Source organism: Thalassophryne amazonica, chromosome 15, assembly GCF_902500255.1.
Source record: "Thalassophryne amazonica chromosome 15, fThaAma1.1, whole genome shotgun sequence".
In the NCBI taxonomy this organism is placed as follows: Eukaryota; Metazoa; Chordata; class Actinopteri; order Batrachoidiformes; family Batrachoididae; genus Thalassophryne; species Thalassophryne amazonica.
This window is the reverse complement of record NC_047117.1, coordinates 92,539,065-92,554,971: the sequence shown is the minus strand read 5'-3', so window position 1 is coordinate 92,554,971 and position 15,907 is coordinate 92,539,065. Positions and strand designations below refer to the sequence as shown.

Here is a 15,907-nt window from a genome sequence, read left to right as displayed (position 1 = left end):
GTTTTTGTCACTGGTGTCGTGATGATGTCGTGACTCCTATTTTTTTCACACAGGGAGACTTTGTGTTGAAGATCGAGCCTCCTCTTGGTTGGAGCTTCGGTGAGTTCGTCACAGCCTTAACCTCACGTAGTGATGTTATGCTCGAAGCAGGCGGCTCGACACTGTATCAGTCTGTCAAAGTGAAAGTGTTGCTGCAAGACGTTTCGATGTCTCGCTTCACCCTGCGAAAAATCATGTGACTCCCCAAATGAAGCTTCATTACATCACATGCGTATCGGCAATGTGTCACACCAGTTTGAATTCAGGGCGGGATTATCAAACCGACACAGTCCCTCTGTACCTTGTGAGTGTTTTGAGAGGAGGAGAGTTTTGGTGTGTGTTATTGTTATACTTTCTTCAGTTGACAACCGGAGAGAGAGAGATTTAGATCAGATTAGCGTTAGATTAGATAAACCATCATGCATTTATACACTCCCATTGGCACATAGACATTCAGACAGTATACACACTGATTTACACACTTACACATCCAGAGAAAGATGAATAGGTTAGTTAGTGGAGGCAGCTGTTTGCCCAACTCTTTACACGCTGGACAAAAATCTATATTCATCTGTGACAAAGGCCAGCAGGAGGCGCTGTGCACATGGTCAGTCAGTAGGACTCACTCTCCGACGAGCCAAAGGATACTCTGGACACTCAGAGCAGAGCCCGGGTTTTAGCCGACTGGTCAGTGTCCGCCTCCCATGTCAGAGATTGTGAGTTCATATCCCAAGAGGAGCGAGTGGGAGGAGTCACATACACAACACAATGTAGAGCAACTTCTGTGCTGTGAGAGAGGGTCGTCTCCAAAACTGAAGAGGTAGTAACAAAGAAGACTTGTGCCTAACACTGCTGAAATGGTCTCGTCTTTAAATAAAAAAACCTTTGAAGCACCCAAGTAAATGGACTGCATTTATATAGCGCTTTTCCATCTGCATCAGACGCTCAAAGCACTTTACAATTATACCTCACATTAACCCTGATGTCAGGGTGCTGCCATATAAGGTGCTCACTACACACCGGGAGCAATAGGGGATTAAAGACCTTGCCCAAGGGCCCTTAGTGATTTTCCAGTCAGGCAGGGATTTTTTGTCCTTCAGAGGCTAATAAGCCTGCCATGTTTACGGTTGTGCAGTGAAAACACATTTGCAGCTTTCATGAGCAACCAAATCCAATTTATGAGTATTCCCTGGTCCCCGACATCTTCCTTTGCAAGGCGTGCATTGGCTCCAAGATGTTATCTAACTTGCATCTGAGTTCAAGGGTTAAGGCAGTTTGAGAATGTATCGCCCTGCCCAACTCGTTAATCATGACGGACAGGTGAGGGGTTGTGGTTCTGCTGACAGCCGGCTTGCCAATTTCTCCGGTAGGTCAGGGCAGCACATAAACCAATAAGTACCAGCCCTCCTACAATAAAACCAAACCAAATATAAATAGATCTTCGACATTCTCCACAGAGTGGTGCCAAGCATGTGATGTGCCATTTCTCCCAGGCATAGAGAACATAGCCCGCAGGGTAGGTTCCATCTGGACATGCAGGGTCCCCCGGCCCTGATTTTTATGTTGAAAAAAAATGACATCAATAGCATTCAGCGACCAGCTGATCAATTCCATGGTTAATCCAATATAGTCTGAAGAATTCACAGTTTGGTGAAGTAGGGACTTTGAAGGTTGGAGCAGAGAGAGAGGAGGAGATGCCACTGCCCACACTGGAGTCCCAAGCAGTTAAAAGTGTATTATTAATGTCAGTCTTTAAAAGAAAAAAAGCAAAAAATAGTCAAAAATTTCAAGATGCACATAGAACCTTTATTGTTAAACATACAGAACACTGCCTCACTGTTTCATGACATCTTGCCCTTTATTGTTCCACACAAGTGCTCTGTTGAAGGTTGGCCAGCAGATGTCGCCTTAATTGTATCAAATGCTTTGAAACCATTTCAGCAAAATTGCTTCGTATTGATTCAGTGGTTCAAAAGCTTTGGTTTCTCTGTCACGTTGTCCAGTCTGACTGTTTGCTCATCTTTGTCATAATTTAATTTGTGTCCTTGTTTCTGACGTGCTTCACTCATCAGAACCCACCAGCGTCGACCTTTACGTGGACGGAGTCAGTGACATCTGCACAAAAGAAGAAGACATCAACTTTGTTTTCACCGGTTTCTCCATCTCAGGGGTGGTAAGATTCACTTTTGGTTTGAAGCCTGAATAGCTAATAGATGACACATGTGCGCTGTCTGCATGTTTTCAGTTAAATTGAAGACATCTCTGTTGTGCACTTTTGATTGATCAGGTTTTGAGTAAAGGTCATCTGCTTGGTCCCGGCGGGGTGGAAGTCAGACTCACCCGAGCGGGAACGGATGGCAGACTGCAGACTGTGGTCACGCAGCCTGGAGGAAAGTAAGTGAGCATTCTGCTCTGGCAGCTCCAGGGACGCCGACACGCCGCTGATCCGGATCAGCTTCACCTGTTCTTCTTCTTCATACAGGTACACCTTCTCCAAAGTTCTTCCTGGAGTTTATGACATCACAGCATCTCATCCCTCCTGGACTTTAGAGCAGGTTGGTATCGTCGTGATGTTCCTGTGTCGGGGTCTCTGTGGTCTGTTCCCACGTAAATCCAGACCTCACCCTTGTACCAGGATACACGGTGTTAAGAGAAAGAGGCTTCAGCTGTGTCACGCACAAACGACACACATGTATTTTAAAAAAAGTGACGTTTAGAAGTCTGTTTATAGTTTCTGTCAGCTTCATTTTTCTTAGCTGAAATGTCACAGCGAGCAACACGTCTGACCTCTCTGAAAGCGAACGCCCACTCACCATTTCTGGCCCTAAATTCAGTGCTGATTTCAAATTTGATGAAATCAAGCCCAATTTTTACAATTTATTCTTTCATTTTCTGTCACTTATCTGGATTTGGGTGTCACTGTAGCATCAGACTAAGCACCTCAGTCCACACTTCTCTATGCTTGGCCAAGTCCTGTAACTCTTCCGGGGGATCCAAGAAGTTCTCAAGCCAGCTGGGAAATGCAATGCCTCTAGTTGACTTCCTCACCAGATGCCCGAACCTCCTCAGCTGGGTCCTTTTGGATGCAAAAAACCCAGCAGCTCTATTCTGAGTCCCTCCAAGTCCCAGTCGAGCTTCTCACCCTGTCCCCACCTTCTAGCTCAGCTCCTTCTTCACCACGACGTTCTGATACAGTGTCCGTAAAACATCAGAGGGTGCCCCGATCCGTCTGTCAGTCTCGTGCTCCAACTTACCCCCACAGGTGAACAAGACCCTGAGAGACTTAAACTCCTCCACTTTGGGCATTAACTCTCCTCTGACCCAGAGGGGGCAGTCCACCATTTTCCAACAGAGGACTGTGGTCTCAGATTTTTCATTCCAGTCGTTTCACGCTCAGCCTCAAACCTGCTAAGTCCACATCAGAGGTCACAGTCTGAACCCATCAGAACCACATCATCTGCAAAAACAGATGCAACTCTGAGGTCACTGAACTGGACACCCTCCGGTCCCTGACTCCACCTTGAAGTCCGTGACTATCAGGAATAGGATTGATGACAAGGGACTCTGGGACAACAGCTCCCAGGATCACTGGAGGACACAAACCCCTCCGCCGCGATAAGGTGCCAATCTAGGGAGGGGACAGTGACCTCTGAGTTGCCCTGAGCAGCTTTGAGGCTGCGTGTGGAGGGATCGGCATGAGAATCAGCACCTCCAAATCTGACACCATGGTCCTCTGTTGGACTGTGGTTTCCCTCTGCACCAAAAATGTACACAGCCAGGTATCAAAAATCTACAGTCTTAGAGCGCCGTTAGAGTTTATGTGTCAGTGTGACTGACCGATGAGGCCATGCGAGTCTTCAGCAGTTATTTTTAACTCTGCTGACATAAAGATCACACGAGGACATTATTAAGAAGCAACGAAAGCAGAGCTCCAAATTTTAACAAGGTACTCTTTAATGGCACGTTTTTATATTTATAACAAGAATACTGAAAGTATTTAATCTGAATGCCTGTTTGTTGGAAAACAGGCTAGAAATAGATGATATCAGTTTTTCTTAATTGATCAGTTCCATAAGTGATGATTTCAGAATCGGATGGTCATTAAGAATACGAAGAATCTCCATGAGGTGGTGTGGGTTTTGATTTTTGTTGTTTTTTTTGTGTGTGTGTGTTTTTTCTTGTTTTTGTGTGTCATTCGACTGTCGGGAAGTTCATCGCCTCTTGACAGTGCCGTTGTTTTACTGTCTTTGACTTGAACTTGCCTCACGTCTGCTGCCTTCCTGCAGAGTGTCACATCAGTGCACGTGTCCAACTCCAACTCCGCGGCCGCCGACCACCTACTGGTCGCAGGCTATGACGTGTCGGGGGAGGTGCGCAGCGACGGCGAGCCCATGAAAGAGGTCACCTTCCTGCTGTATTCTACCACCGTTAAGAGAGAGGCAAGTCAACATCACTGACATCACAGACAGACTGATGACCTCATAAAGGGTACGAGTCAGGATGCTGGAGGAATGTGTAAAACTGTCTAAGGATCATTTTCCGTGAGTGTCATGTTTGAGATGAGCAGCTTTTAGTAATGATGGTGCACCACGGTCGCAGCACTGAGGGTCGTATTAAACAAGCTTTCAATGAGGCTGATGTTAAAAATGTCCTCACGCGCTGACGGGATGGATCCCTGTCTGTAAAACCATCTTCCCTCCATCTGAAGGGAGCCAGAAAAGATGTGGGGGCATCAGACAGTGCATGCCCCGCCTCAGTGGGCATGTCCCAAAGAATAAGCAGGAGTCCAAATATGGCTTTCTGAGATGTATTTTTTAAACGTGTTATTTTCATTACAGTAGGAGAGTTTCTACGTGATCACAAAGAATTATGGGACTTTGAGGGGTTTTTGTTAGGGTTCAGTCCGGTCAGGTTGTTTTGGGGTGTTAAGGATTTTGTGTCCGTGCGTGTCCCTGATCTTCTGTCCTGCTCTGCTCCTCCGTCATCCCTGCATGTGTGTTGGTGTGGTCGCTTCCCAGGTCCTGAGTGTGTGTGTGTGTGCGCGTGTCTGCCTCGTCCATAAGTGCGCGTGCGGTCTTTTATGTTCAGTGTTCCTCCGGTCCACCTCTGTGGTGCCTACGTGAACATATGAGTATGTTTGTTGTCCATGGTGTGCGTGTGATGTTTTGAAGTCCTGCGTGTGTGCGTACCTGTGCATTGTCGTGTCTCTGCCGTGCTTCCAGTCTTGTCTGTCTGTTCCACCGTGTTTGGGGGTCCCTCTTCCCCGCAATCGTGTTTATGCCACTTTACACTGTTGTTTAGACGTTCACTTGTTTGTTCTGTTCCTCCTTCATGTTTGTTGTCATGGTGATCCCTCGTGGTGAGTGCAGCGTTTAACACCTGTCAGGTCCCGTCCTTCGTGCACTTGGTGTTTTTTCCTGGTTTGTCTTGTCTGTCTTTAGCACTCCCCATTGTTTTATGTCTGGATCATCTGCTCTTCATCTAGTGTCAGTGGGGTTTTGGTTTGTTTCTATATGGTGTGTTGATCTGTATGGTGTCTGTCTATGTCTACTTCGCGGTTATGGCTGTGTTCAGTCACCTGTGGCTCTCCTGTTATTTGCTGCTCCCTTGTGGTCGTGTTAAGTCATTACTTGTCTGTTCTTTTACACCTGCCTGCAATTAGTCCCCATCTGTAGTTAAATTACACCTGAGTTTGTCTTCTTGTCTGGTTCTTTATGTTTGTTTATGGTTCATTCTGACCTTTCACCTGTGTTTTTGCTGCTGGTCACCTGCTGTTAATAAATTACCAGCTGTTTGACATTCAATCCTCAAGTCTTTTTCTGATCTGCATCTTGGGGTACATAACTGACTCTGTTCCTGACACCAACCGTAACAGTTTTACCACAAAACACTGACAATATTAAAATAGAAATTCAGTCCGACGTTAAAAATCTGTTTTATAAATCTGCATTAGTAAATTATTTCCTTTGAGACATTTTCACATATTAGCAGTAATAGCTGTATAAGTTACGCCTGTCAAAAAATGCCCAAGTCACACCTTTTTTTTTTTTTTTCTTTTCTGAATGTTGAAGTCACTGTAACGCAGCTCTTCCCTGAGGGCGAGTTTTAACAACGGACAGTAACTGATCATAGCACATGTGCACACTACAGCATCAATCAATCAATCAATTTTTTTTTTATATAGCGCCAAATCACAACAAACAGTTGCCCCAAGGCGCTTTATATTGTAAGGCAAGGCCATACAATAATGATGTAAAACCCCAACGGTCAAAACGACCCCCTGTGAGCAAGCACTTGGCTACAGTGGGAAGGAAAAACTCCCTTTTAACAGGAAGAAACCTCCAGCAGAACCAGGCTCAGGGAGGGGCAGTCTTCTGCTGGGACTGGTTGGGGCTGAGGGAGAGAACCAGGAAAAAGATATGCTGTGGAGGGGAGCAGAGATCGATCACTAATGATTAAATGCAGAGTGGTGCATACAGAGCAAAAAGAGAAAGAAACAGTGCATCATGGGAACCCCCCAGCAGTCTACGTCTATAGCAGCATAACTAAGGGATGGTTCAGGGTCACCTGATCCAGCCCTAACTATAAGCTTTAGCAAAAAGGAAAGTTTTAAGCCTAATCTTAAAAGTAGAGAGGGTGTCTGTCTCCCTGATCTGAATTGGGAGCTGGTTCCACAGGAGAGGAGCCTGAAAGCTGAAGGCTCTGCCTCCCATTCTACTCTTACAAACCCTAGGAACTACAAGTAAGCCTGCAGTCTGAGAGCAAAGCGCTCTATTGGGGTGATATGGTACTATGAGGTCCCTAAGATAAGATGGGACCTGATTATTCAAAACCTTATAAGTAAGAAGAAGAATTTTAAATTCTATTCTAGAATTAACAGGAAGCCAATGAAGAGAGGCCAATATGGGTGAGATATGCTCTCTCCTTCTAGTCCCCGTCAGCACTCTAGCTGCAGCATTTTGAATTAACTGAAGGCTTTTTAGGGAACTTTTAGGACAACCTGATAATAATGAATTACAATAGTCCAGCCTAGAGGAAATAAATGCATGAATTACTTTTTCAGCATCACTCTGAGACAAGACCTTTCTGATTTTAGAGATATTGCGTAAATGCAAAAAAGCAGTCCTACATATTTGTTTAATATGCGCTTTGAATGACATATCCTGATCAAAAATGACTCCAAGATTTCTCACAGTATTACTAGAGGTCAGGGTAATGCCATCCAGAGTAAGGATCTGGTTAGACACCATGTTTCTAAGATTTGTGGGGCCAAGTACAATAACTTCAGTTTTATCTGAGTTTAAAAGCAGGAAATTAGAGGTCATCCATGTCTTTATGTCTGTAAGACAATCCTGCAGTTTAGCTAATTGGTGTGTGTCGTCTGGCTTCATGGATAGATAAAGCTGGGTATCATCTGCGTAACAATGAAAATTTAAGCAATACCGTCTAATAATACTGCCTAAGGGAAGCATATATAAAGTGAATAAAATTGGTCCTAGCACAGAACCTTGTGGAACTCCATAATTAACTTTAGTCTGTGAAGAAGATTCCCCATTTACATGAACAAATTGTAATCTATTAGACAAATATGATTCAAACCAAAATGTTATGTGAGGTAACAGCATGTGCTGTTACCTCACATAAGGAGGTTTAAATTCCAAAAATAAGCAAGATGGATAAATAAATAAATGCTCATTGGACAGCACTTTCGGTAATTTGACTGTTTGATCAAAAAAAGTCTGTGTGTGTGTGTGTGTGTGTGTGTGTGTGTGTGTGTGTGTGTGTGTGTGTGTATATATAAAATCAGCTCTATTAACTTCGAATTTTTGTACATTGTTCTATGTAAATAGTTCATATTAATGAATTTGAGATTTTTTTTTGATTAAAAATTGCAAACTAGGAAAAAAAACTCCCCCCAGACTTAAACTCCAGAAAATACGGTATTTGTTGCACTTTGTGCACTGTACTTTAATAGATATTGTTTGTGGACAAGTGTATGTTTATTATTATTGTTATTATTATTATTATTATATATAAACATTGTGCCTGCAGGATGTCAGCGGCTGTAATGTCTCGCCAGTAGAGGGCGCTGATCCTGGAGATGGCGCTCTGGTCTACCTGTGCAGCGCTCTGTCCCGGGAGGACGGCTCCTTCACCTTCGCCTCACTGGCCAGCGGCGACTACACGGTGGTAAAGCTTCTGCACAAAGTGTGTGTGCGATTTTCCCACTTTGTGGATTCACTCTTTCATCTGCACACTTTGTTTTTGTGGAACACGACTCCAGGTGCCTTTCTATCGCGGGGAGCGGATCACGTTCGATGTGGCGCCGTCCCGAATGAACTTCAGGGTGGAACACAACAGTTTAAAACTGGAGGTAAATGAGCTCGACCGCCGCTCGCTGAACCATTTGTCAGTCAGTAGACGTTGATTTGACGTGTCCTGTTTGTTGCTCTGTTCGTAGCCCATCTTCCGCGTCATGGGCTTCTCTGTGACGGGCCGAGTTCTAAACAGTGTCGGAGGAGAGGGTGTGTCCGATGCCAGCGTGTCACTGAACAGCCAGATCAAAGGTGAAATGAACAGTTCAAAGAGCCGTGTGTGAACATCATGTTTGGAAGTAACCAGATTTTCACCTCCACAGTTGTCACCAAGGACGACGGGTCCTTCCGTCTGGAGAACATGACAGCTGGTACCTACACTATCCGGGTCCACAAGGAGCTCATGTTCTTTGAGCCAATCACAGTGAAGATCGCCCCCAACACGCCGCAGCTTCCTGACATCATCACAGCGGGGTGAGTCTGTGGTCTGCCTGCTTTCTGCTTGAAGCCTCTTTAAGCCGCCGCACTGATGCACTAACGGTAACTGAGTGGAAAGGTTGACCTTTCATGACCTTTCTACTGGCCTTGTTCACAGTCAGGCCTGAAAGTTCATTTTTATCATCAATGTGGACAACTTCGTTAAATCAACATCCTTAAATGAGACCACGTTATTTCTTGTTCCACATTCTCAAGTGACGAATTATTATTAGTCAGGTCCATAAGTATTTGGAAAGTGAGTTTTTATTAATATTTTTATTTAGTTTTTTGCACAGAGTTGAAATGAAACACTTGCGATGGTCTTACAGTGTTGACTTTCATCTTCAGTTCAAGGGGTTTAACAAAAATATCATAGTGCAGACATTTTTACACACAGTCCCTCCAGTCCAGATGTATTTGGACAAATTAAATATAAGGAATTATTGTTAGAACATCACTTTTACAGCTAATATTCTTTAGAGAAGTCTGGAGATGACCACATGAACATTTCCAAGTCACTGAATATGTATTGGACTTAATTTAAGTTTATTAACCGTGCAAGAAGGAGACTAGTGAGGGAAGCCACCAAGGCATGTCTGAAGGAGTTACAAGCTGCTGTGGCTGTGATTGGAGAAACTGTGCACAGTGCAACTTTTGTCTGTTGCATCACCAGTTATACAACTTCAGTGTGAAACAGAGAATAATTTTCTTTAAACAAAAAACAAAGAGACACAATTTCATGGACAGTTTTCCAGAAATGTCTGGGTAGACATATTTTCTTGTCAAAAACCTTCTCTGTTCCACTGCACCATGAAGTTGTCAAAAGCAGCAGCTGATCACCAGTTGAAACTCTGCTGTGTCTGGTTGTGTTGATGATGAGGACAATAACTGTAAATGCACACTGACCTCCACCAGAATGAGTGGAACTTTATTGCTGGTGTTTCAGGTTCAGTGTCTGTGGTCGGATCTCCATCAGCCGCCTGCCTGAGGGCATGAAGCAGCAAGGTCGCTACAAGGTCATGCTGACATACCGGGGTCAGGACAAGACTACCAATTGGATTGTGGACTCCGACCCTCAGGGAGGATTCTGCTTTCAGGCCAAACCTGGTGACTACAGCGTCCATGTGAGTCTGGACCTCGGCTTCATCATCATCAGGCGTTTTTAAACTGGCGGCTGAGAAGCTCGAGTGCTGGAGGATTTGAGCCGCTCAGAGAATTTCTTCTGTATTATGTTTTCTTTCTCTCATGGTGATGATGGACATTGTTTTCTTTGTGTGTCTTCAGGTTTCGTTACTTGAGGCAGAGGTGAAGGCCGGCTTGGCGCTGCAGCCGCGGTCCCTGGAGGTGTCTCTTGTGGACCGTCCCCTCACAGACCTTCTCTTCACACAGTTCATGGCCTCTGTCTCTGGAAAGGTTTACTGTTTAGGTGGGAGCTGTGTGTCCTTCTGAGGCCTCATCTGCCCAAAACCATGTGGTGGTCTTATTTTTAACTTGACCTTCTGACCTCTTATTGACCTGTAGCATCATGTGATGAGCTGTTGGTGACCCTGCAGCCAGTCAGTCGCCAAGGTGAGAGAAGGACGGTCACTCTGTCAGGCGGTGGCGACGACATCCTCAGCTTCTCCTTTGACAATGTTTTACCTGGAAAATACAAAGGTGAGTGACACTGCTCTCAAGAGATGATTCATTCAGAGTCATTTGGATCATAAATTAGGTCTTGTAATTATCATTATTAGGGGAGGTGATGGTCTAGTTGATATGCATTGGGCTTGAGACCAGAGGATCCTTGGTTCAAGCCCCAGCCTGGCCAGAAAATCACTAATGGCCCTTCGGCAAGGTCCTTAATAGCCATGTTGCTCCCGGTGTTTAGTGAGCACCCTGACACCAGTGTGTTTGTGTGAATGGGTGAATGTGAGGCATCATTGTAAAGCGCATTGAGTGTCTGATGCAGATGAAAAAGCGCTGTATAAATGCAGTCCATTTACCATTTATCTGTGTTTGTCAGATGTTCAGCATCTACAGCAAGAAAGGCTTCACGAGCTTGTGCTGCCAAGACACCTGCTGCGAGTGTGTGGAATGAAAACCTGCAGACTGCCATGTATGAATCGCAGTGCTGGTTAAAGTGTAAAGAAAAATCTTCAGGCATCTTTTGAGTGGAGAATTCCAAGTGAAATCAAGCTGTAAAAATACAATTTTTTATGGAAATTTTGATGAAACTGAAAAATTTCCAAGCAAAATTTTAAAAATGATAATCTTCATTTGTCAGATGTGACCAAACAATGGATAAGTTCAATACAAAGTGTTGTGAAAGTCGTTGTGGTGCATTCATTGACTGTGGTGCGTTCAGGTCCTGTGTGGAGTACAGTTGGCGGCATTTGTTCAAACAGGAAAAAATAGTGATGAAGATGATGATGATGATGTAACACGATCTGCTCTCATCCTCGTCGGCTGACTTTGTGCTGTTTGTTTTTTGCTTTCTGTCAGTGAGTAGCTCTCACGAGGAGTGGTGCTGGAAGCACAAGTCTGTAGAAGTGGAGGTTGTGGATTCGGACGTCTTGGGGGTGGAGCTGAGGCAGATCGGTTACATCCTCCGCTGTTCCCTCTCTCACGCCATCACTTTGGTCAGTCATCGTTAACCTGCTGGATTTTGGCACCTTTTGTAAGAATTTGTGAGACCACATTTCTGATGGAAATTGTTTATGTGCAGGAGTTCTTCCAGGATGGCAGCAAACCTGAGAACGTGGGCGTGTACAATCTCTCTAAAGGAATCAACCGATTCTGTCTTTCCAAACCCGGTGAGATTCATTCCTTCATTCACTACTAAACATACTCGAAATTAACTTTTTATAACTGATCTCCAGATCTGCTTCGTTTTGCAATAAAAGTATAAAACCTAAAATAACGATTTCATAAACATTACCGTGTGTGTGTTAGTGTGTGTGTTAACCTAGCGGATGGTTTGATGTTTATTCTCTATGAACGAATGAGTTGTGACGTGAACAACGGTATCTGACCTTTCTCTATGTCTCCCCATTCATTAAATAATTCACTGCTGTAGTGGAGGAAAGTGCAAACAATCATGAAAATCACATCCAAGTATGAACAGTCAGCTGACAAAGTCCATGTCATGAATATATGAAGTATAAATTAGAGGCCAACTGATATATCAATTGGCCAATAATATCAGCCAATATGAGCCTTTCACAAACTGGTATTGGTATTATTTTTGCATATAGGAAGACTTTTGTTTTACCAAATAAAAAAACACAGAAAAACACATTGGATGTTGGAAATTGTCGTTACATAGATATTTGAGCAGAGGGTGCTCTGACTGCCATGTTTACAATGCTGTCAAGCATGGCCGGGACCCCATCTCCCCTTGGTCACATTAGCTACAAGAGACAGAGACAAAGCAACCAGCTGCCATTAATTTTCGGTCAGAGTGGACATTTAACAGCCACAAGAGACAAGTTGTTGTTACACTGGCAGCTAGGCAGAACAAAAAAGTTGAGAAGTCTATTTTATGCAAATGCTAAATGATGCGATCTGTCAACTCCCAATCCCAGTGACAGCAGCACAATGTATGTTGTTGGTTACATTTAGTTATTTCTAATAAATTTCATTTTTAAGCTGGAAAACAAGCATCAGATGCATTTTCAGGGGTTGATAATGAAATGTCCAGAATCATTGCCATTTTTAATGGATACAAATTTCTTTATTTTTATTTTTGCTCCATAATATCCGTGTCAGAACCCCAAACACTTTGGGCAGCCTTTAGGATGATAAATGCCACTATTGTATTTGGTTCATAAATAAATGTGAAGATAAAATGTGGTGACACATTTTTTATATTTGAGGGATCATCTGAGAGCTTCAGGTTCTTACCAAGATCTGCTTTTTATCATAAAGTTCTTGTGTCTTAGTGCAGCTTTCTCTCCCACTGGTCAACATGTCTGTATTTTACATTTAGATCATGTTTTAGAGACTGAATGGATATTTTAGATTGAATGGATTTAGCCCTGTGACAGACTGGTGTCCTGTCCAGGGTGGACTCCACCTCACGCCCTGTGACTGCTGGGATAGGCTCAGCACCCTGTGACCCTTAATTGGAGTGGGCGGGTATAAAAATGGGTGGATGGATAAATGGATCTGAAATTGAGCCTGATATATGTATTATTTTATGTTTTTTTTAAAGTTATAAACGTAAACGTGAAATGGAGAGAGTTGGTTTTAGAGCTATTGTATGTGCACTGTGAGGACGTTTTATTATTATTATTTTTATCGGCGCTGTTGTGTGAATTATGAAGAAAAGACAAATCTCAGAGCAGCAAATGTGAAAATATTTTTGTGGGTGATCTCTGTGTAAAAGTAGAGCGAGGTGATTAATGGTCTGAACCGGTTCTGTGCAGGTGTTTACAAAGTCACGCCTCGCTCCTGTCACCAGTTTGAGCAGGACTTCTACACATATGACACGTAAGGACGAGCTCGTTACTCCCAGCATGTCTCCATCTGCAGAGACGCTGATGGTTTCTCATCTGTGTCCAACAGCTCTGCGCCCAGCATCCTGACCCTGACCGCGGTCCGACACCACATGACCGGACTCATCACCACCGACAAGCTTCTGGATGTGACCGTTACCATCAAGTAATGCCCTTGTTGTCCTCCAGATGTTCTGTGAAAATATCAGCGAGCGTATGTTTTTATTTTTCCTTCTGCACGGTCAGATCTTCCATCGAAAGTGAGCCGGCGTTGGTGCTGGGTCCGCTGAGGAGCCAGCAGGAGCAGCGGCAGGAGCAACAGCTGCTAGAGATCCAGCTGCGCCGCCAGGAACGGGAGCGGCGTGTGGCTGAAGAGGACGGCGGCACCCGGGACGATAACCCTCCTATCCAAGAAAAGGCAGATGAACTCACTGGACCTTTCCACTACGAGTTCTCCTACTGGGCCAGGCTAGTTCCTGCACATTGGGAGCGTGGCAACAGATCCGAGTCCTGAATACTGAGGATCTGTGGATTCTTACAACAGCACTTAAAACTTTAACATATAAAACTCACAGTCGGTTTAATTGTGTAAGAAGCACACTGTCATATGTCTGATGTCACGCACGTGTTTAATTAATGTGGGCTTCACAGGGCCGGCGAGAAGATCACAGTCACGCCGTCCTCTAAAGAACTGCTCTTCTACCCGCCTGAAGTGGAGGCCACCATCACTGGAGGTGTGTTTGGTGCTCAGTGGTCACGTCTGGAAAAAGAATGAACTGAATGGGATCATTTTAATCAGTGATGCTCCGCTGTCTCTGTCGGCAGAATCCTGTCCGGGTCGGCTGGTGGAGATCAGCGGGCGCGCGGGTCTCTTCCTGGAGGGCAAAGTGTCACCAGAGCTCCAAGGTGTGGAGATTTCCATCAGTGAAAGAGGAGCTGCTGCCCCTCTGATCACTGTGGCCACCAACGAGAATGGAGCCTACAGGTACCACTGACTTACAAATATGTATCACAAAAAAAAGTGTGTATGTGTATGTAGTCAGGTTTTCATATTTCCCACACTCTTTGAACTAACCATGTGTAAATTCCATCAGAAAAATAAGTAAATCTGATCTTAAAGACGCAATATGTTAAGTCCATGAACAAATCCAGTTGGTAAGGTTAGACCTTACTTGTGTGAATCGCCTTGAGGCAGCTTTGTTGTGATTTGGCGCTATATAAATGAAAATAAATTGAATTGAAATTGAGAACAGAAGCAGAAATGTATATTTGCCGTTGGACTCTGATGCATTAATCTGTTCAAAAATCCATCTGAATCCGTCCCCACACTTTGTTCTCTTTGTCTCTTGGACAAAGATAGTATTGGTTGATGCTGAGGGTTGTGATTTTATATATAAATAAAACATAGTTGTGTCTTTTTATAATTTAATAACAATGTAAGTTGAAATGTAAGACCTCTACTGGTGGTTGGCTCTCACTGCGGTATTGTATCACTTCCTGTTCCGGAGCACAGCGGTGTTTTTCTGTATCTGTTAGCTGTTTAATCTGCGTAGTTAGATTGATCTAGATAACTAGATAACGATTTGTTTCACAGTGTAATCTTCACGTGCCTTAACTAAAGCACTCTCTCTGCTGAATCACTTCTAAATTATTTACACATTATTCACTTTGTGTGTTTTTAGGAATCCGCTAGCTTAGCGCAGCTACTAGCTCTTAGCCGGTTTAGCATGGCAGCTTCTCCTGTCTCTCCTGCACTTTTCTGCTCTGGGTGTGAAATGTTTAGTTATTCCTCGGCCTCCTTTAGCAGTAATGGTACTTGTAATAAGTGTAGCTTATTCGTAGCTTTGGAGGCCAGGCTGGGCGAATTGGAGACTCGGCTCCGCACCGTGAAAAATTCTACAGCTAGCCAGGCCCCTGTAGTCGGTGCGGACCAAGGTAGCTTAGCTGCCGTTAGTTCCCTTCCAGCAGATCCCGAGCAGCCGGGAAAGCAGGCCGACTGGGTGACTGTGAGGAGGAAGTGTAGTCCTAAACAGAAGCCCCGTGTACACCGCCAACCCGTTCACATTTCTAACCGTTTTTCCCCACTCGGCGACACACCCACCGAGGATCAAACTCTGGTTATTGGCGACTCTGTTTTGAGAAATGTGAAGTTAGCGACACCAGCAACCATAGTCAAATGTCTTCCGGGGGCCAGAGCAGGCGACATTGAAGGAAATTTGAAACTGCTGGCTAAGGCTAAGCGTAAATTTGGTAAGATTGTAATTCACGTCGGCAGTAATGACACCCAGTTACGCCAATCGGAGGTCACTAAAATTAACATTGAGTCGGTGTGTAACTTTGCAAAAACAATGTCGGACTCTGTAGTTTTCTCTGGGCCCCTCCCCAATCGGACCGGGAGTGACATGTTTAGCCGCATGTTCTCCCTGAATTGCTGGCTGTCTGAGTGGTGTCCAAAAAATGAGGTGGGCTTCATAGATAATTGGCAAAGCTTCTGGGGAAAACCTGGTCTTGTTAGGAGAGACGGCATCCATCCCACTTTGGATGGAGCAGCTCTCATTTCTATAAATCTGGCCAATTTTCTTAAATCCTCCAAACCGT

General features: G+C 44.3%; 1 protein-coding gene across 1 annotated transcript in view; it reads left to right on the top strand.

Moving 5' to 3' along the window:
* The window catches only part of nomo (nodal modulator), a 32,969-nt gene that overhangs the window by 3,809 nt on the left and 13,253 nt on the right, over positions 1 to 15,907 (top strand). Inside the window, exons 3-21 of the mRNA XM_034187427.1 lie at positions 54 to 99; positions 2,112 to 2,212; positions 2,327 to 2,433; positions 2,522 to 2,594; positions 4,326 to 4,478; positions 8,092 to 8,229; positions 8,324 to 8,413; positions 8,501 to 8,606; positions 8,678 to 8,828; positions 9,778 to 9,955; positions 10,116 to 10,257; positions 10,353 to 10,487; positions 11,316 to 11,452; positions 11,539 to 11,626; positions 13,241 to 13,304; positions 13,380 to 13,475; positions 13,556 to 13,777; positions 13,961 to 14,043; positions 14,135 to 14,294. Of these exons, the coding sequence (XP_034043318.1) occupies positions 54 to 99; positions 2,112 to 2,212; positions 2,327 to 2,433; positions 2,522 to 2,594; positions 4,326 to 4,478; positions 8,092 to 8,229; positions 8,324 to 8,413; positions 8,501 to 8,606; positions 8,678 to 8,828; positions 9,778 to 9,955; positions 10,116 to 10,257; positions 10,353 to 10,487; positions 11,316 to 11,452; positions 11,539 to 11,626; positions 13,241 to 13,304; positions 13,380 to 13,475; positions 13,556 to 13,777; positions 13,961 to 14,043; positions 14,135 to 14,294 (2,270 nt within the window). The remainder of the gene's footprint in view (positions 1 to 53; positions 100 to 2,111; positions 2,213 to 2,326; positions 2,434 to 2,521; positions 2,595 to 4,325; positions 4,479 to 8,091; positions 8,230 to 8,323; positions 8,414 to 8,500; positions 8,607 to 8,677; positions 8,829 to 9,777; positions 9,956 to 10,115; positions 10,258 to 10,352; positions 10,488 to 11,315; positions 11,453 to 11,538; positions 11,627 to 13,240; positions 13,305 to 13,379; positions 13,476 to 13,555; positions 13,778 to 13,960; positions 14,044 to 14,134; positions 14,295 to 15,907) is intronic.